Consider the following 22,083-nt stretch of genomic DNA (forward strand, 5'->3'; position numbering starts at 1 on the left):
TGAACGTACTGCACTGTGGGTCGTTATCTCTTAGATAAGACCCATCCCCCGCCTTGGCGCGCGCTATATGTGTCGACCTTCCTGTTTCGGATGCACAGTCATTCTGAAAAAAGGAAAATACTACGTATTTGTCGTAAGCGAGTGAACCACGATCAAGAAAGCGGCCTTCCAGCCACTTAACGAGATGCCGATAGCAGAAGGCGCACGGCAGACCGCATTCCTCGCCCCTCCACAGGCGGCTGGCGCTCCAATGGCGTGCGGCGCTAGCGCTCGTGTTGGCTTGGCGCGAACCGCTGGCGGGACAGTTGGGCAAGGAGCGGCAGTTCGCCAGGGCCACCATGAGCTCCGCAACCATCCAGCAGCGCAAGGCGGCGCTCCGGAAGCAGGTGGCCGCCGCCGTCGACGCACTCACCGACGCCGAGATCCAACGCCAGTCCCGCATCATCACCGACAAGGTATAACCCTCAGCGGCTCGTAAAAACCTCCACCACGCTATGTTCACAGGAACAATCGATCAGTCCTCGTAAATGCGTAATGTACCTGACGTGTGTATTGTCCTTTAGCGACGCAGACTCTTCTGCACGTACCTAGTTATTCCATCACCTTAGACAATAATTCTTTAAGGGCATCTTTGGCCACATTGGCACTAACGATTATACAGTTATCTTGGTCGCCAAAGTCTTTTCCCTTTATTCATAAATTTTCATGGTGCATTTTCCATTACACCACTATCAGATCTTTAAAATCGACACACTTATGAATATTTCACTACAACATCAATGCCCAAAAGTCCGCGGCTCATGGTCTTGCGGTAGCGTTCTCGCTTTCCGCGCACGGGGTCCTTGGGTTCGATTCCCGGCGGGGTCAGGGATTTTCTCTGCCTTGAGATGACTGGATGTTGTGTGTCTTTCATCATTATTTCATCCTCATTCACTCGCAAGTCGCCGTAGTGGCGTTAGAGAACTTGTGGAGCGGCGGCCCAACCGCCCCGCGAGGGGTCTCCCGGCCACGCTCATTATTAATGCCCAAAACCTACGTACTTAATGCCCACTTTACACATCAATGTCTCCCGCCGGAAGTTCGAGTCCTCCCTCTGGCATGGGTGTGTGTGTTGTTCTTAGCATAAGTTAGTTTAAGTATTGTGTAAGTCTATGGACCGATGACCTCAGCAATCTAGTCTCTTAGGAGCTCACACATATTTGAAAATTTTTTGAGCACATCAATGTTCACTATTGGGCACGTGACATGGAAGGTGCCTCGCCGCAGAGGGATAGCATTAAGGAAGCGGGGATGTTTTGCAGAGAGGGCGCAAGCACCTTCCATGTTGCTAAGCCTTACAAAGTGCTGCTGCGGACGGCTCTGGGTAACATTGCTTCGCCACTTAAGTATGGCTATACTACAGCCAGAAGATGGCTGAGGAGGCAGCTTCCACAATGCCCGGCAAGGCGTCTGGAGGAAGACTGAATCTCATTGGCCGCCGTGGGTTCATAGAAGGGGATGTGCTGATCGGTTTCCTACGTGAGGTGCACTACAGTTGCCTAAGTCTTCGTAGTCGAGTTGTTTTTCCTTCCGAAGAAGTTACCCAGGAAACAGCAGCCTTAACTATGATAGCGTACTTGCGTTTGCTATTACTTACCGGACTCCGACACTCGTCTTATATGACAAGCTTAAAAACATGGTTTAAGGCAAACAGGCAGATACAGTATATCTTCACTTTCGAAATGTTTTTGACGCAGTACTAGGCCAAACGAAAGTACCATCATTTGGGCTGGATTGAGGATTTCTTGAGAGGGAGCAGAGGCGTCTGTAAATGGAGGCAAGAGGGGGCACTTTCTCCTTCCAGGAGTATAGGAGTACAGATGTTTCATTCATTGCAAGATTCCAACTAATTTCTAGCGAGTCTACCACATCGCAGTTTTAGCATTTCGGAATGCTTTGAGGAGTAATGTGGATTTAGCCGTCACCATGCTACTTGCGTTTGTTTGATTGTCACTCGGTTCATGGGATATAGCACGTTCCTCGGCACGGGGGATGGTTTGGAGCTGAAGTCCACTTCGAGGGTTATTAATGTGGCTCAGATTCACCGATCAGATACAAGAAAACGATAATTTTAGGATCTTGCGCCCTCTTTTCTACGGTCGCCTATGAGAAGTAGGAGGATTTCTTGGGAGAGAGGACGCAGAATGTTACCTTCAATGAAAAGTTGTCAACAGAAGCAGAAGTAGCCTCGGACTTTTTGCAGATAACGCAGCTACATGTGGAATGATAATCTGAAAAAAAGCTGCTTCTATCCAGTCAGATCATGACACAATTTCCAGGTGATGCTAGGATTGCTAACTTGCTCTATATGTTCAAATATGTAAAACTGTTCACAAATTGCTAAAACGAGGTATCGTACGACTAAGGTCTGAATGTTTCACCAATGGAATCAATAAACTCATAAAAATACTTTAACGTAGTAATTTGCGAGAACATGAAATACGATGGTAGTACGTAAAGCACGTGGCAGACTTCGATTCACACCAAACAGGACTAACAAGAGATACTGAAGGTATGTAAAGAAGTACATCACGAATGGTCACATGTTTGTTTGACTCATGGGAGACCGTTACAGAAATGTGCTTATAAACGTTCGAGAAGCTGTATTAAGTACTACAATCTTCTACGAGTCCCTCCTGTAGGGATTGCGAATATAAGGTTACACTAAATACAACATAGAGGCTTTGTCGCAGACACTCTTCCCGTTCTAATCATTCGAAGGAAAAAGGAAGAAATCTTAAAGTCCTATTATGTGATACACTAGGGAGTATCCTCCGCCATGCACTTCACAATGGTTGTACGGGGAGTGTGGATGTAGATGTAGGTAAGGCGTTCCTCTGATTTCTGGTAGAGTTGTGGACGAACTTGTTTACGCTCGTCCTGATGAGGAATAGTTGATGTCGCGTTTTTCTGCACACTGATCTGTCACGGCAGTGGCATTTTGTGAAGTTCAGGTCGAGACACTGAGTAGACCAGTCCACCACAACCATGATGCAATGGACCCTGTTTTTCAGGCAGGAGACATTGCGTATGCAGAACAGGTATGTTTAGAAATTATTGCCACATTACGGGAAGCGTGAACTGCGATGTCATCGAGTAAAGCTACTGATAGGAGCCCAAAGCTAGGAAAGCAGCCCCACGCCGTTACAACTCCTCCCCTTCCCGCGTAACGCGCTTAGGCAAACAGGTTTGGACAGGTCCACGCGCATCTGTCTGAATACAACGTCCTTGTGCCCTGACTCACGACTGTGTAAGAAGCCCTCCTTCCACTGCTCCACTGACCAATGATTGCATTGTTCCGACAACACAAGGGTTGGTCATACATTATTTCTTGTCGTCAGTTGCTGCTGGACGCTGCAGGGCAATGACAATCATGCCCTGTTACTTACCGACAGGTATTTCTGTCGTTTACATCTGTATCGGAGACGCGACGATAAATATATGACAGTAATGTCTTACTAGGATTGCCATTACTTAAATTGCCAACCCTTGACACGAGTGCTAAAAGGAACGCGTTACACTTCGGTTACACGATAAATCAGTCCAATCTAAAAGCCGTAAATTCAACTAAATACCTAGGTATTACAATTACGAACAATTTAAACTGGAAGGAACATATAGAAAATGTTGTGGGGAAGGCTAACCAAAGACTGCCTTTTATTGGCAGGACACTTTGAAAATGTAACAGACCTACTAAGGAGACTGCCTGCACTACAGTTGTCTGTCCACTTTTAGAATACTGTTGCGCGGTGTGGGATCCTTATCAGATAGGACTGACTGAGTACATCGAAAAAGTTCTAAGAAAGGCAGCACGTTTTGTATTATCGCGAAATATGGGAGAGAGGGTCACAGAAATAATACAGGATTTGGGATGGACATCATTTTTTGAAAGGCGTTTTTCGTTGCGACGGAATCTTCTCACGAAATTCCAATCACGAACTTCCTTTTCCAAATGCGAAAATATTTTGTTGACACCGACTTACACAGGGAGGAACGATCACCACGATAAAATAAGGGAAATCAGAGCTCGTACGGAAAGATAGGTGTTCATTCTTCCCGCGCGCTATGGGAGATTGGAATAATAAAGAATTGTGAAGGTGGTTCAATGAAGCCTCTGCCAGGCATTTAAATGTGATTTGTGGAGTATCCATGTAGATGTTGACGAAGACTTCGAAAATCCCGGACTCTGAAGCGGTTTATTTTCTCGACACAAACCGTCATGTTTTCCTGTTTTTAAAGGTGGATATTTGTTCTGCAGTTCGCTATTAAATAAGCATTCACGCTGTGATGTTTTGCATCTGGAAACAAGGAATAGGCTGTTGTTATTCGGATTTTATGGCGATTAATAGTAAGATTATTAGCACGCTTACAGTTAAAAAAAAAATAGGTAAGAGATGCAAATAAAACCAAGACGAGTTAGTAAATCTTAACGAATACAAATGATACGAAGTTATGTAAGTCGATGTACTGCAGTATCGACATATGTTTGCGGCACGGTGTGGAATGAAATTTAGACTTGCACAGTTGGCTTGCATGAGCAAAACTGTCTGGCGGGCACGGCGGCAGAAGCTCGGGGCATGTGATCGTCGATTGTCGGCACCTTCTCATTGTTCTCAACAACGAAGTGTGGAAAATGTGTGCGTAGGAAAGCGTCTAAGTATGCTGGCCGTTATTTTTTAAATATGAAATACGAACGAAACTACCTACGCGCTAGTCTTCATTTGTGAAATTTAACTAAGGTTTTTAAAGATCTATTTATTTCCATTAATTGAATTTATCCAGACATACATAAGTTCGTTTTTACCGTGGGCACTTGCGTAACCCCTCACCCAGGACGTCCCCGAAAGCCCCCAAAGCCGAACAAACCCTTACTTATCGGAGCCCTGTCTTACCATCGGCCCGAACAGTATGCTTTAGACCTGCTGAGTAGCCAACAGGAGACCTGGACACATTTAATGCTCGCGAACAGGCGTGGCTCTTGGAGAAAGGTAGCTTCCTTTCTCTCCGTCTCTCTCTCTCTTTCTCTCTGTCTCTGTTTCTGTTTCTCGCTCTCCAGATAACCTGCTGTCATCTCAACTTTTAACGTGACACAGGTCCCTATGACGTTAATAAATATAATAATATTAGTTGGGTGCTTAAGTTCGTATTATTTTTTCACAAGTTTAGTAAACACAACAGGTACACATAACAGAGACTGTTGTCGTCAATAATATATTTTCCTTCTCTATTTACAGCACCTGCCAAGGCTGGGGAAACTTTCAGATTCCGCGACTGTAGAAATCACGTAGTTTTGTTTGAGGCGAAGAAGTCGTCGAGACCTGTTCGGAGCGCATTTTCATCTGGAAAGGAAGTTCCTTGACGGTTGTTCGATAGAGAGCGTAGAGGTAAAATTCCGAGAGCACAAATCATGTGCATAACGTGGGTGTGAAATGACTTCCCAACCCAGTTCCCGTGTAGTGTTTTTTGTCATTCTAGCAGAACGCGGGCGGGCGTTATCATGGAGCAACATCACTTCACGTAGCGTTCCTGGTCGTTGTTCTTGGAGTGCGTCGGCAAGAAGTCTCAGTTCACAATGATCGTCAGCAGTGATGGCTACACCTCGGGGAAGCAGTCCGTAGTACACCACACCCTCGCTGTTCCATCAGATGCATAACATTATCGTTCGTTGACGCCTAGGTTTTTTTATTTAGCCTCACCCAATCCTTTCTTTTTCCTGTGTTAGCGTAAAGACACCATTTCTCGTCTCCAGTAACGATACAGGATAGGAATGGACGGTGCTGTTCGCGAGCCAATTGATGACGACCAAGGACAGGTGCACATGCGACCACGCGCGGAGTTTTGTGCTTTTGGCTTGAAGCATGCGGCATGCATACAACCGATTTTGGACCGTTCTCATTGCATGCAAATGTCGCACTATGGTAGAATGATCACAGTGCATCACATCTGCCAGTTCTTGAGTACAATGACGTGCATCTTTGTCGATTAATGCGTGTAAAGGATCTTCATCAAACACTCAAGGTCTCCCCGAACGTGGACAGTTCCTAAGGTCAAAATCATCCTCCTTAAAACAATAAAACCATTTTCACGTCTTTGAACTCAAACAGAACGATACTTCGGAAATGCTCCTATTTCTCCACTTGGAACTGCATTTTCTAGCGTCCACAGTTCCACTCATTATTTCCATGTGACAAAATGACAATATGTAAACCCAAACAGCAACAGTGAATTACAAATGAAAAATTACATTCGATAAATTAACCCATAGCAATCGGAATATCAACGTGCAAAACAAATACTCTACGAATTTATGCACCAACCTAATACTAATGATAGCAACAAATTCTCGCAACTCCTTCAACGTCGTAATCTACCCGATGTAAAATAGGAAACTGGACTCGCCATTATCAGAATTCAACTTAGCACCGCGATTCTGCAGTCAGTCGTGTAAAATATGGCTGTGCGAGCACGTAAACGACGGGAATGTTGTACCTTTGAGTCGTTCTTTGCTGCGTTCAGGCACCCAACCTTTCTGTTGTGCCCCCCCCCCCCCCCCCCCCCACCATTTAGCGGAGTGTCATTCCTCTTGTGTCTTGCCCTGCTCGACTTCCTGTGGTTAGGCAAGTTTTACCTGTGGACTGACGAACCAACGGATTTGTTGCTGGCAGCAGGTACAGTTAACCTTTGAATGTGCACACTTAGGCAGCTGGAATGTCACTGGCCAGACACCAAGCATAAAGACGTGGGCAGGTCCCTTCATGTAAGCCACTGTAAAGCATTCAGTGTTAAGAGTAGCTTGTAAGTTATAGAACTCATTACCATTTTCGAGACTCTTAGTTTCCATGCAACTTTATTCTCCGAAAATTAGACCCGAAATTTTGAAATTGAGACACGTAAAAATATCATAACAATATCATCGCTTGCAGGAAAATGATTTTGGAGGGAGGTTGTGATGCCACCGTCTTTGGACCGGCGCCAGCCTTTGAAATCTCTCCGGCAGAATACTTGCTTGTGCGTGCCTTTCATAGCTGATGCTTTTATCTTTGCACTTGCTCATTTTATGAAAATTACTGTATAGGATAGTCGTACTTTGCCTGCACTTATATTCGGATATAGTTCTGACTTCACCCCGAGAAAGGAATGGCGGTTATCTTTGGAACAACCGGTTTTTGGTTGTGCTGGTTTTTTTCAACTCCAGTTTAACCTGAGAAAATAACTGGTTCCTGAAATACTCGATTTTCGGTTTTTTGTTGCCATTATTTCAGCGATAAAAGTGGACAGAAACTGGATAATTCTAAGGTTCCCTCGCATTTCTTTTATACATTTCAAGATGCATACAGTCAAAATAGCAAATAAAAGAAAATTTTGTCAGTCCAGATTTTTTTGCTGTGCTGGAAAAATAATGGGAGATTGAACGCTACAAAAAATTCACCAGTGTTCTCTACTGATTCTATTTTTTCTTTTTTTAATCACTGCTCGAAAATAATAGAAATAGTCAATGCTAAAGAGTGAGAACTGAGGTTGTAAAACTCTATTTTTCGTGGTAAACTGTGTGTTTCCAAGGACAACAAGTAGATAAGATCATATATGTAGGCATAGGCAGCAGATCCGCTATTTTCTATTTTTATTGCAAATTATGTATAAATTGTTAAGTTTTTAACTTACTGCTGTTGACACAACTTCATTTCTCTTTTATAATTTCATAGAAATGACAAGGAATAAGCTTTTCTGAAATATTTGTTGCATTTTTCTTTTATTATTTTAAATTAAAAACTCATGTTTTTCATGGAAATTTGAGTACAACTGATTTTTTAATGACAACATGAGAACTGCACTTTCAAAAAATTCGGATGAATAAGTTCGGTAATAGACAAAATACGTCATTCACCAGAAACGATTACATGTCAAATTGAAATTAAAATTTCAATAATGGATTAATGCATTGACTGGTATTTATTCCCCAGTCTGTTCATATTACTCGTTATATAATGTGTTGATCTGTAAGCTGACTCCTTTAATCAGAATCAATATCATTCAAAGACAACACGAAATCTTTCAGAACCTACAGAACTTCCTACCAAACTCGTTTTTTTAAAAAAAAGGGTTATTTAAAAGTCAAAAATTGTAACATCATTGCCATGATAGAGATATATCACTTTTTAATCGGTTTTCAGTAAAAAATAAAAGCACCTTTTATAACCAAGACCAACAGATTTGGTACTGCTCACTCTACTGTGGTACTATTTGTTGTAGAGTAATAGTGCACGACTGTTTCCGACGCTGAACGCTGAGGCAAGTTTTATCAAAGCACTCCAGCGCACTGCCGCTGGACGAGCAGTTTATCACAGACGTGTTCTCCTGCTCCGCTGGACATTTCGTGTAAGAGTGGAAAGAAGATTATTAGGTTCCATCATTTCTCCTTTACCGGAATGTAACCATTACACAAGAGGCTATACACCTCATTTGAAAGTGTCCACAGTGGCCAAAATCAGCTCACAGTGTGAGGCATGAAGCCACATGTATAACGCTTAGAACCTGATAAAGAAAACATGCGGCTACTTAGTAATTCTGTAAGGATTGTGGGTCCCACTTCCCAGACGTTATAAAAAACTAGACAGATACTGAGGCATCCCTGGCGTAAAAAAAAAAAAAAAAAAAAAAAAAAAAAAAAAAAAAAAAAAAAAAAAAACAGCTGAAAGAGTTGAAAACGAATAAGACGCCAGATCCGACGGAACCCCTATTCGATTTTACTTGGGAGACTCTTGCCCAGCGAAAATTCCCAAACAACTGGAATAAAGCGCAGGTCAGCCCCGTAGAATTTCGGACCAATATTCTTAATGTCGGTTTGCTACGGAATTCTTGAGTATATTCTAAGTTCGAATATCGTAAATAACGTTGAGAGAGAACAGCTGATAGCCACAAGGCAACACGGATTTCGAAAACATCGCTCGTGCGAAACTAATGTTGCCCTTTTCTCGTAAGATAGCCTGCGTACCATCCTAAGAACGACAGGTAGATTCCTTATTCCTGTCTTTCCGGAAAGCGTTTGACACAATGCCACACTACAGTCTGTTAACGAAGGTCCGAGCATACGGAATAGATTCTCAGATAAATGAATGGCTTGAAGAGTTTTTAAGTAACAGAACCAAGCACGTTGTCGTGGATGGCGAGTGTTCATCGAAAACAAAAGGCATCATCAGGACTACCGCAGGGAAATGTAACTGTACCGCCCTTGTTCTCTACATCAGTAAGCGACTTGACGGGAATAATATGCAGCAATCTGTGACAGTTTGCTGATGACACTGTAGTGAAGGGAAAGTGTTATCTTTGAGTTGAGTATACAAGGATACAGCATGATTTGGATAGGATTTCTGTTGTGTGTGATGAATGGCAGCTTAGCTTTATTGGATAAAAAAGCAAGAAAAACAACCATCTAATGTCCGAATACATTATTACTGCCGTGCTGCTTGACAAAGTAAGGTCGATTAAATATCTAGGCGTAACGCTGCAAAGCGACATTAAATACAAAGATTATTAAAGATCAGTTGTAGGAAAGACGAATGGTCGACTTCGGTTTATTGGGAGAACTCTAGAAAACTCTAGCTTGTCTATAAAGCAAACCGCGTTCAGAACACGTACGACCCATTCTCGAGTGCTGCTCGAGTGTTTGGGATCCTCTTGAGGTCGGGTTATAAGAAGACATCGAAGCAGTTCAGAGGCGGGCTGCTAGTTTTGTTAGCGGTAGGTTCGATCGACACGCGAGTGTTATGGAACTCAAATGGGAATACGTGGAAGAAAGATAACGTTCTTTTCACGGAACACTGTTGCGAAAATTTAGAGAAACGGCATTTGCGACAGACTGCGGAACGATCCTACTGCCACCAACATACATATCGCGTAGTGACCACGAAGGCAAGACAAGAGAAGCTAGGGCTCGTACGGAAGCTTATGGACAATTGTTTTCCTCACTTTGTTAATTTGTGGGTGGAACAGGAAAGCGAATGACCGGCGGTGCTCCAAGTTAATCTCTGTCAAGCACCGTATATTGGCTTGCAGGATATTTAGATACAGATTTATATGCTTTAAATTTGTGAACATATGAATATAAAGAAGGATAACTGGACTAGTCATTTATGAAATGTTTGTTAATTTACAGTAAACCTTTTCAGGCTTATCTTCTATACATCTTATCTAAAAATGAGCCTGAAAAGGGCGAAAACTAGTTAATCGAAATAAACAAATATTTCTTAAGTGAATGATCGGAGTTATCCGTATCTATTTCCATTTATATACAATTATGTGTCGTACAGAATCGATAATAGATAAGCATCGTTTCTGTACACACGAACTTACCAGGCATGTTCAGTTAGTGATGTCACATTCGAAGTAGGATGCATTCGAGACCGCAAACGCCTGAAGCATTTAGTGCATACACATTTAATGCAGTGAGCAACTGCTGACAAGCATCGACAAGCGATGCCAGTCTCCTATAAATTTCGAGGTAGTTGCAAAGGACCTGCTCGATTTTAGTAAAAACCGTGTAAGTAACAAACTGTAACCCTGTTTCAGGAGACTATTTCAGGCATTTGCTTTACGTTTAATAAAAGAAAGGTTTTTTTTTAAATTTTTGGCCGCATTCGGATCAAATTTCAAATCTAAGGTTCTGCTACCGCACCAGTTACAGACAGCCACTTCACTACAGAAGAAAAGAAAGTTACACAAACAAGGGCGATAGGAAGACGCTGGCTTGCCAAGGACGCCAATGAGGTATTGCGCAAGGCTGCAGGGTATCTGCTAAGGAACCCCGTTACGTGATATGTGTTGCAGCGAGCAATTCATACTACAGCAGGGGCATTAAACTGGACGAGACAGCTGTGCCCTTTATCTAGGCTCCAGGGCATTACACATATACCTGATGAACTTAAATAAGGAGAACGACATTTCTTTCGCAGTAATCATCCCAGTTTAATTTATGCGCGAAACAGTTCGTCAAACGTCGTTAGCTTTTTTCGTTAAAGGTCGCACGGAAGAGATCAGAATGATAACGCACGACTTTCTCCTTGACTTGAGGCTCACCTTTAAACTCTTAATAATCGACCACTGGATGGCGCAGTTCAGACGTGACATTACTATTATCTCAGAATTCATGTCTAGTACTTGTTAAAGCAAAAGAGCTCAGAAATTATCCGAGTAGTTCGTTTACAGTCAGTGTTTAATGAAAGTGTTGTGTAAAAGTCGAAGTTTCACCTGAATGTTTTTTCTTTTATTTTTTATTTACTATTTTATGAAAAGACTACGTCAATAACAACAACAACTGAGTCGCTTCATTGAGCTGTAGGTAATCAGTCATCTTCAGAAAAGACGGTTTGCCATTGCTTTGCAGAATTCTGTCGTAATGGTACTTACGTCGCTACAAATTGCGTGAAGGTCTACCAAAATCGATTTTTGTTCCAGAAAACGTCTAGGCTGAAGAGAATCGGCATGTAATGTAGCGCGAGTTGGTGGCATCCTTTGGCATTTCGAAAACTACAGCACATTCGATTTTCGCTTCAACAATTTAACAAATCAAATGGTTCAAATGACTCTGAGCACTATAGGACCTAACTTCTGAGGTCATAAGTCCCCTAGAACTTAGAACTACTTAAACCTAACTAACCTAAGGACATCACACACATGCATGCCCTAGGCAGGAATCGAACTTGCGACCGTAGCGGTCGCGCGGTTCCAGACTAGCGCCTAGAACCGCTCGACCACCCCGGCCGACAACAATTAAAAAACCGACCAAAATAATGGGGATACTCCTATGCAATGCAGAAATGACCACTAGATGTCACGAGAGGCGGTCCCGCCAGTGTAAAACGAGGCGAGGGAGTATCGTGTTGTCAGTAGAAAGGAGTAACAACACAGTGGGTCATTGAGGAGAGCTCAGCGACCTCGAACGTGGGCTAATCATTGGATGTTTGGATGTCACCTGAGTATCCAATCAATCACGGATGTTTCAGTTCATCTAAAGCAGTCAGCATCCTATGGCCGCGCGGTTTGAGGCATCATGTCACGGACTGCGCGGCCCCTCCCGTCGGAGGTTCGAGTTCTCCCTCGGGCATTGCTGTGTGTGTTGTTCTTAGTTTACGTTAGTGTAAGTAGTGTGTAATTCTAGGGATCGATGACCTAAGCAGTTTGGTCCCTTAGAAATTCACACGCATTTGAACATTTGGAAAATAGTACACTACTTACCATTAAAATTGCTACACCACGAAGATGACGTGCTACAGACGCGAAATTTAACCGACAGGAAGAAGATGCTGTCATATGCAAATGATTAGCTTTTCAGAGCATTCACACAAGGTTGGCGCCGGTGGCGACACCTACAACGTCCTCACATGAGGAAAGTTTCCAACCGATTTCTCATACACAAACAGCAGTTGACCGGCGTTGCCTGGTGAAATGTTGTTGTGATGCCTCGTGTAAGGAGGAGAAATGCGTACCATCAAGTTTCCGACTTTGATAAATGTCGGATTGTAGCCTATCGCGATTGCGGTTTATCGTATCGCGACATGGCTGCTCGCGTTGGTCGAGATCCAATGACTGCTAGCAGAATATGGAATCTGTGGGTTCAGGAGGGTAATACGGAACGCCGTGCTGGATCCCAACGGCCTCGTATCACTAGCAGTCGAGATGACAGGCATCTTATCCGCATGGCTATAACGGCTCGTGCAGCCACATCTCGATCCCTGAGTCTACAGATGGGGACGTTTGCAAGACAACAACCATCTGCACGAACAGTTCGACGACGTTTGCAGCAGCACGGACTATCAGCTCGGAGACCATGACTGCGGTTACCCTTGACGCTGCATCACAGACAGGAGCGCCTGCGATGGTGTACTCAACGACGAACCGGGGTCAACGACGAACCGGGGTGCACGAATGGGAAAACGTCATTTTTTCGGATGAATACAGGTTGTGTTTACAGCATCATGATGGTCGCATCCGTGTTTGGGGACATCGCGGTGAACGCACATTGGAAGCGTGTAATCGTCATCGCCATACTGGCGTATCCCGTGGCGTGATGGTATGGGGTGCCATTGGTTACACGTCTCGGTCACCTCTTATTCGCATTGACGGCACTTTGAACAGTGGACGTTACATTTCAGACGTGTTACGACCCGTGGCTCTACCCTTCATTCGATCCCTGCGAAACCCTACATTTCAGCAGGATAATGCACGACCCCATGTTGCAGGTCCTGTACGGGCCTTTGTGGATACAGAAAATGTTCGACTGCTGCCCTGTCCGGCACATTCTCCAGATCTCTCACCAATTGAAAACGTCTGGTCAATGGTGGCCGAGCAACTGGCTCGTCACAATACGCCAGTCACTACTCTTGATGAACTGTGGTATCGTGTTGAAGCTACATGGGCAGCTGTACCTGTACACGGCATCCAAGCTCTGTTTGACTCAATGCCCAGGCGTATAAAGGCCGTTATTACGGCCAGAGGTGGTTGTTCTGGGTACTGATTTCTCAGGATCTATGCACCCAAATTTCGTGAAAATGCAATCAAATTTCAGTTCTACTACAATATATTTGTCCAATGAAAACCCGTTTATCATCTGCATTTCTTCTTGGTGTAGCAATTTTAATGGCCAGTAGCGTATATAAGCAGCTACTGTAACGAAAATGTAAACAACGACTGTGATTAAAAGTCTTTTACGTAATAACAGCCAAACAAACTCTTTTATGTAAGAGTAACCGTTTGTCCATTCAAAATTATCTAATGCAACTAGTAGCCCCATAAATTATCTGACTTCAAGTATCCTGACACCATTATGAAATGTGGAATAGTAATTAAATGCCACGAGAGGCGGACTCGCCAGTATGAAAGGGGGCGAGGACTATTGTGTTGTCAGCAGAGAAGCTGTAACGGCAGAATGGGCGGTCAGGAGAGCTCAGTAACATCATACCTCGACTAGTCATTTAATGTCACCTGGGTAACAACTACGTGAGGGACATTCTGACCCTGCGAAAGTCGACTGTTGGTTATGTGGCTCTGAAGTGGAACCGCGAAGGAACAACCATAGCTAAACCAAGGCCAGACAGATCTCGTGTACTGACGGACAGTATCGTCGAGCATTGTGGAGGGAGGATGTAAAAATCGCATTAAATCGGCGGAAGGGATCACTCGTAAGTTCCAAAGTGCTACCAGCAGTATAACTAGCACCATGAGTGTGTGTAGGGATGAAAAAGAATGGGGTGCAGTGGTCGAGAAACTGCTAAGCGGCGCTTGAGGTGACGTAAAGAGAAAGGACGACGGATGTCTGGAGACTGGTGATAAGGAGTGATGACTCACACTATGCTCTGTGGCAATCCGATCGGAGATATGGATTTGTCTGATTCCTGGAGAACGTTATCTGGCATCATGTATAGTGCCAACACCTAAGTACAGAGGAGGTAGTGTTACGGTTTGGGGGTGTTTTTGGTGGTTAGGGTGTGGTCTCCTTGTTGCTTTTATGAAAACGCTAAATGCATAACATTATGAACACACTTCACAGCATTGTGTACTGTGCACAGTAGAGGAACAGTTCGGAGACTATTATTACATCAGTACGACAGTGCATCCTGACATACAGCACTAGCTATGAGGTAATGGTTTGTGGACAATAACGTTCCTGAAATGGACGTGCCTGACCACAGTCCCGACCTGAACCCAGTTTAACACCTCTGGGATGAGTTAGAACGTCGACTTCGCTCCAAGCCCCAGCGTACATGGTACTTGGTTTCGGTTCTTGAGTCAGAGTGGGCTGCCATTCCTCCACAGACCACCTCACTGAAACTGTCCGCGGGCAGAATTCAATCCGTCATAAAGGCGAATGTCCAGTAATAGGTGCCCACATACTTTCTATCAGATAGCGAGTTGTGAAAAAGGGCTTTTCGTGATGGATTCTGCACAAAAATCTGATATATAAAGGGCGATCAGAAAGTTTCCGTTCGAGGGCGTTGTTGCAGCGTGTATGCAACCTAGCGCGACCCCGATGCGTGTATATAAGCACCGACAGGTAGGCATGAGATTAATTAGCAGCCGCGCGGGATTAGCCGAGCGGTCTCGGGCGCTGCAGTCATGGACTGTGCGGCTGGTCCCGGCGGAGGTTGGAGTCCTCCCTCGGGCACGGGTGTGTGTGTTTGTCCTTAGGATAATTTAGGTTAAGTAGTGTGTAAGCTTAGGGACTGATGACCTTAGCAGTTAAGTCCCATAAGATTTCAAACACACATTAATTAGCATTCGTGTCTTTCCAACGCGCATGCGGTAAATACAGAAACACATACTATGAGGACGTTTTTGCCAAATGTGTTCAAAAAGGACCAACGTACTGTTATTGTTTATTAGGGGGTTCAAGCACGCACGCCAGTAGACATCCACCGGGAAATGGAGAATATGTATGGGGCAGCATGTCTGTCCACCGTTGTGGAATGGTGCGCCACGGCCCTTGAGCGCATTGTTGCAGCTGTGCCGCCACAGGGAATCGTGGTCTTAAGTGTCGATTCTGCAGTGGTGTCATACATCGTCCCCTCGGAATTCAGGAGTCAGTCACCTACTGTAAAGGTGATGCTTACCCTGTTCGCGAATTACCAGGGCCCATATCACAAATATCATGAAGCATAAGTTACGCCAACTCGAGTGGGAGACACTCGAGAACCCCCCCTATAGCTCTGAACCTTCACCATGCAATTATCACTTCTCTGTCCCTTAAAAAAGGCGTTGATGGGACGACGATTCCTGTCGCACGGGTATGTGGTGCAGGCGGTTACGGACTTACCGACGCATGAGGACATGGTGTATTACCAGAAGGGTACCCGCCAACCTGGCGCTTCAAAATGGTTCAAATGGCTCTAAGCACTATGGGACTTAACATCTGAGGTCGTCAGTCCCCTAGACTTAGAACTACTTAAACCTAACTAACCTAAGGACATCACACACATCCATCCCCGAGGCAGGATTCGAACCTGCGACCGTATCAGTCGCGCGGTTCCGGACTGCAGCGCCTAGAACCGCTCGGTCACAGTTCCCGCTGGGATGATTGCCTCATTGTTGACGGCGATTTAGCCTGATTGGCATACCGATTCTGGACTGTACGGCCTTCGAAAGAAGGCCCTTTATATAACATCGCAACGAGACTTGAAACTTGGGTATTGTCGTAGGAGCCGGAAATTAAGCAGCAGTCGATAATTGTTCGGGTGTTCCAAGATTAACGGAAAAACCAACAAAACGAGGTTCGTTAGCGAAGCATTTCCAAGAAAATGGTTGTTCGTTCGTTTATTTGTTTACACTTGGTATGTAGCAGCCACTACTGTTGAGGATCTAAGCATATAAACTTTTGTTTGCCGCAAGTTAACAAAAAATCAGGAGAAACAACCGACAACATCGATAATTGTTCATAATGACAGTTCCAGGTGTCACACAACAAGTCAAACAATTGATTATTTGACGAGGAAAAACAACGAATTACAATATCATTACCCGCACTATCTCAATTCACCTTCTGTTCTCTTAAGTCAAACTAAAAAAGCATGGACAGCGATTCCCATCACTCTAAGAAGTTGCTGAATCCTTCCAGAACCATGTCTTGGGGATGCCACAGAAAATGTTTTTCTTTCATTGGTATTGTAGAAATGAAACAGATGCCTTCCTAGTGAGGGAGGAGAGTGGGGGTAGGGGGGGGGCAGATAATATAGGGGTGGGGTATCACAAGCGTCTAACATCAGTCGCGAGATAAAGCAAACACAATTGTTGGTTAGAACACCACATCCACTACGTCTACACAGTAACGCTCCTATCACACTTCCTTGGTGTATTCCAGAACTTACTTTTACATCTGTCGATTTTGTTCCGTTAAGAGCAGCGTGTTGAGCTCTATCTGCAAGGAAGCCTTGAATCCAGCACGAAACTGGTACGATACTCGGTAAGCTCGTATTTTTTTTTCACTAAATGGCTGTTCGATGCGGTATCAAACGTCTTCCTGAAGTCAAGTCACGGCATCAGTCTAAGCGCCGTCGTCTACAGCTCTAAGAATCTCATGGATAAACAGAGCGAGATGAATTTCGCAAGACCTCTGTATGCAGAATCCATGTTGATTTTTGTAGAGATTTTCGTTCTTCAGAATCATCACAATACGTGAGCAAAAACATGTTCCATAATTCTGCAACAGCGTCGCCTTAGCGATACGGGCCTGTAATTGATTTTGATCCGATGACGGCATATGCCACCTGGGGGATAACAATATGCTAATAATGGTTTCAACGTCGTCCACCAACAGATAGCATATTGCCATAGTTGCCAGCGCTCCATCTGTGTGTACCCTTTAATAGGGAGTGCTCACTGCGTACGATGTAGAACTGGTGAGCGCTGTCTCGTAGAGAGCATTCGTCCAAGACACACTGGCCCCATCCCACGTCTTATGGTCTAGGATGCGATAAGCACAACTCTCGTAGACCTGTGGCGTTTCTGGAGGGGCCGCTAAGCAGATCTCGTTACGTATAAGGCTAGGCGCAAATTGAGACGCGTATAGCGCGTGTGGCGCGACGCAGCGCGCGTTTTTGTAACATCACAGTTTCAAATGGGACCGCGCTAATTGCGACGCGACGCGACTGGGACGCGACACGCTCCTGCGCCAGGTCGCGCGGCGTTGTGGTTGAGGCACAGTTTCTCGCGCCGCGCGTCGCGCTTGCCTCGCTAGCACCGTGGGAAATGTCCGCCCCGGTAGCTGGGTGGTCAGCGTGACAGACTGTCAATCCTAAGGGCCCGGGTTCGATTCCCGGCTGGGTCGGAAATTTTCTCCGCTCAGGGACTGGGTGTTGTGTTGTCCTAATCATCATCATTTCATCCCCATCGACACGCAGGTCGTCGAAGTGGCGTCAAATCGAAAGACCTGCACCAGGTGAACGGTCTACCCGACGGGAGGCCCTAGCCACACAACATTTCCATATACCGTGGGAAATTTGAGGCGGGGAGCGGTAAAGTAGCCCGGCCATATGCTCACATCGGAACGGCGCATATGAGCAGTGGTAATATTGCCCATACCATAAATTTTGCCTTGCTGTGTACTGAGTTTTATTGCCTTTGGGTAGTGTTTCGTTTTTAGCCATTTAAACGCTCCAGCTTTCTTCGTTAGCACGTTATACTTTTCTGTTATTTATATCTGCATAGTTTTTTTTGTTTTTCATCTGTCAAGAAAAATGTATACTTCAGTAACTGATGAGCCATTGGCCGCTGGAATTGCACCATATGTCTCCGCGATGTTTTCAGATCGCAAGAAGGGACAGAGGGTAGTGAATAAGGAAGGAAGGAATATTATAAAATCATGTGATTAAGAATCAAGGCAGGAAAGCAAAGCAAGGTTATCTTCTCGCTGCCTAGTAAACTAGCGTACGATGTTACAAAAAGTTAGAAAGGGATAATCTCCACAGGTGTGTGATCCCTTTGTGCTTCTGGTAAAAAGCGTCCAAGATCTGAAGTATAGAAGTTTCACTGTGATTACTCTGATATGGATGTAATAATGTAATACGACACACTGTACTACATGCATGTGAACAACATATTTCCATTGAAAGCTAGAAAGAGTCGAAAAGCAGTCACAAATAACAATGTTTTAATTGGTTCGCCGTGATGAGAAATGTAATGTAATGTAATACGCTGTATTACATGCATGTGAACAACATATTTCCACTGCAAGCTAGAAAGAGTCGAAAAGCAGTCACAAATAACAATGTTTTAATTGGTTCGCCGTGATGAGAAAAAGCATTTCAATTGTTGCATGGTCATTATCAGCATTAATAAACTAATTATACAAAAAGAGGCTACACAAATAAAGAAAATGGACGGTATTATTACGAAAGTAGGAATATCCTAAAACAGTGTTATGATTAGATATATTTAATTTGTTGAAATGTGCTGCTGACAAAGGCAGATCTACTTTCATGACAATGTTTTTCGAACTCCATCTCACAAGGCGCACATGGCTAGCTTGTGCATCCTGTCGCGCGCATTATCCTTCGCTGCTGACAATACACTGACCATTGTGTTGTGCGACAGATCAATTGTTTATTTTTCTCAATAACAACTATTTTATTCGCGACCACGCATTGTCAGTTTGGCAAGCCCTAGGTGAGTAAACAGTATCTGGCATGTGCCTATCATTCCGCCTGAAGGAACGCTCGTCATTATTTTAATACTGCTCAGATCAAGAAGAAATAAAATCCTTTGCTAAGTTTCCATTCCAGTCGCTCAGTGTTAAAAATACGATGGGTTACGAGGATTCTACCAAAATTCCAACAGAATTGCCAATCTGTTTTTGTGTGAGTTGTTAACCTTTTCTCATTCGAAGAAGCATCAACATTTATGAGGAAAGGCCACATTCCTCTTGGTGACTGGTTTAATTGTACTTCCTTTGTCACAATGTAATTTGCCAAACTCATCTCACAGCAGCTATTGAGACAGAATTCCGAAACGGAGGGCCTCATTAAACAAGTAATTGGCAATCACAGAGCTCAATAGCTTACGAAAAACCTCATAGTATCGGTTTGCAGTAACATAAAAGAAGAAATTTCATGTTTATTTTCATACTAGGAAGCTCTTGTTTCGTTAGCTGTCGATAACTCTTAAAAAATTAGTCACTGGAGTGAAATAAAAAAAGAAGTATAAGTAGTGATATATCGCCATAGATAAGATAGTTCCGTGTGTTTAATAATTGGCAAAAATACTCTCATCCTTGTGTGCTATCATTCGCCAGACTTTCGTTTCGATGCCTCGAGCGGTTTAGGAGATATGAGAGATGTTGCGAGTATTTCATTCTCGCGGGCGTGAGATCGGAAGTGAGCGCGCTACATGGGATCCATTTTCTCGAGATCGGAGGCGGATAGAGACCTCCTCCAAAGTCTAAACAAAAATTCAGTGTGTTAGTTAAATTTCATACGCAGTGACATATGGTGTAATACGCACCAAACGTAAAATCATAGCAGCCCCTAATTTTCGTTGCAAACTTTTTGAGTTTTGCGTAGTGTCTTACTAAAATGTGTACATCACAATAAGAATGGTCATTAGCGAGGTGATGGGCATTTCGTCACGAAGCTGACATATAACGCTACAAGTAAGGCAAAAATCATATATTTTCAGTGGATAGTTTCCGTAAAATCGTTTGAGAAAGATAAGAGGTTGCGCGCGCTTCGGTTCAGTCAGCGCAGAGCGTCGCCAGTCGGCGCGTACGAAGTACGGTGTACGAGTCGCAATATGCGCTGCACCCGCGCGACCCGTGCGGCACGTGCGTGTCGCGCTGTAGTGTCGTGTCACGTCACACGTGCTATATTCTTCTCAATTTGCGCCTAGCCTAAAATGTTGTTGGACTCGTTCTTTTGCCGTTCTTGCAACAGGAAGGATGTGTTGTTCCAACAGGATAATGCTCGCCCACACACTGTCCATGAGACTCAACGTGCTCTGCAAGACGTGCAGAAACTTCCCTGGCCAGCACGATCTCCGAACTTGTCTTCAATCGACACGTGTGGGATATGATGGGACGAGAAATAGCTAATGCGACTCGCCAGCCAACAACTCTTACAGAACTATGTGAACATGTCAAGCATGCGTGGCATAACGTATCCCAGGACAGTATTCGCCTTTTGTGCGATCGAATGGATGCCGGAGTCAGCGCCTGCATTGCCACCTGTGGAAGCGTACTGAATACTGATACGGGTGCTGCAGCACAGGTCGATACCTGATACCTCAGAACCGCTTGTGCTATTGATCTGTTAAGTGTAATCATTTCATGTACTCCCAATGCACTGTTGCAACAATAAATTTTGAGTGGATTGGAAGCCTCTAAAATGGTTTACTAATTTTTTCCAGCGATGTGTATGCAACTGTCCTACGATCCTTCTTGAACACGGAAATGACCTGCCCTTTTTTGCAGTTGCTACACTCATGCTCATAAGTTAATGAGAATGTTGATACATGGTGAAACAACGCTCTGGTGGGCGGTTTGCGGGTTTAAATTACCTCGGGGTATGACCATGCGGTGCATTTGACCTGCGGTCGTCGCACGGTGGCGCTGGCAGCAGTCCACGTACGCAAAGGTGTGTTGGTGCATGTCAGAGTACGGTGCAGCGAGTAAGTGTGCAGACGTTTTCAGACGTGTTAATGGTGACTGTGTGTTGAATATGGTTCAAAGAACACTGGAGGCTGGTCAAAGACAGCAGGTCGTGTGCCACAAAGTATGATCTCAAGATTATGGCAACGATTCTAGCAGACAAGAACCGTGTCCAGGCGCTAAAGTAAGGGACGTCCACAGTGTACAACACCACAAGAAGACCGATATCTTACCATCAGTGCCCGCAGACAGCCACGGAGTACTGCAGATAGCCTTGCTTGGGACCTTACCACAGCCACTGGAACAGTTGTCTCCAGACACACAATCTACAGGCCACTGAACAGGCATGGTTTATTCGCCCGGAGACCTGCAAGGTGCATTCCACTGACTCTTGGTCACAGGAGAGCCCGTAAAGCCTGGTGTCAAGAACACAGTACATGGTCATTGGAACAGTGGTCCCAGGTTATGTTCACGGACGAGTCCAGGTATAGTCTGAACAGTGATTCTCGCCGGGTTTTCATCCGGCGTGAACCAGGAACCAGATGCCAACCCCTTAATGTCCTTGAAAGGGACCTGAATGGAGGTCGTGGTTTGATGGTGTGAGATGGGATTATGATCGGTGCACATATTTCCCTGCATGTCTTTGACAGAGGAACTGTAACAGGTCAGGTGTATCGGGACGTCATTTTGCACCAGTATGTCCGTCTTTTCAGGGGTGCATTGGGCCCCACCTTCCTCCTGATGGATGATGACGCACTGCGCCACCGACCTACCATCGTGGAGGAGTACCTTGAAACAGAAGATATCAGGCGAATGCAGTGGACTGCCTGTTCTCCAGACCTAAACCCCATCGAGCACGTCTAGGATGTTCTCGATCGACGTGTCGCTGCACGTCTTCAAACCCCTAGGACACTTCAGGA

At 44.6% G+C, this 22,083-nt stretch overlaps 1 protein-coding gene across 1 annotated transcript in view; it reads left to right on the top strand.

Annotated features, from left to right (window-relative positions):
• The first annotated feature begins 287 nt into the window (after positions 1-287).
• LOC126484210 (5-formyltetrahydrofolate cyclo-ligase) overlaps positions 288-22,083 on the top strand; it is a 90,401-nt gene continuing 68,605 nt past the window's right edge. Inside the window, exon 1 of the mRNA XM_050107627.1 lies at positions 288-455. Coding sequence (XP_049963584.1) covers positions 339-455 — 117 coding nt within the window. The 5' untranslated portion in view covers positions 288-338. The remainder of the gene's footprint in view (positions 456-22,083) is intronic.

The sequence above is a fragment of the Schistocerca serialis genome, chromosome 1 (genome assembly GCF_023864345.2).
Source record: "Schistocerca serialis cubense isolate TAMUIC-IGC-003099 chromosome 1, iqSchSeri2.2, whole genome shotgun sequence".
NCBI lineage: Eukaryota > Metazoa > Arthropoda > Insecta > Orthoptera > Acrididae > Schistocerca > Schistocerca serialis.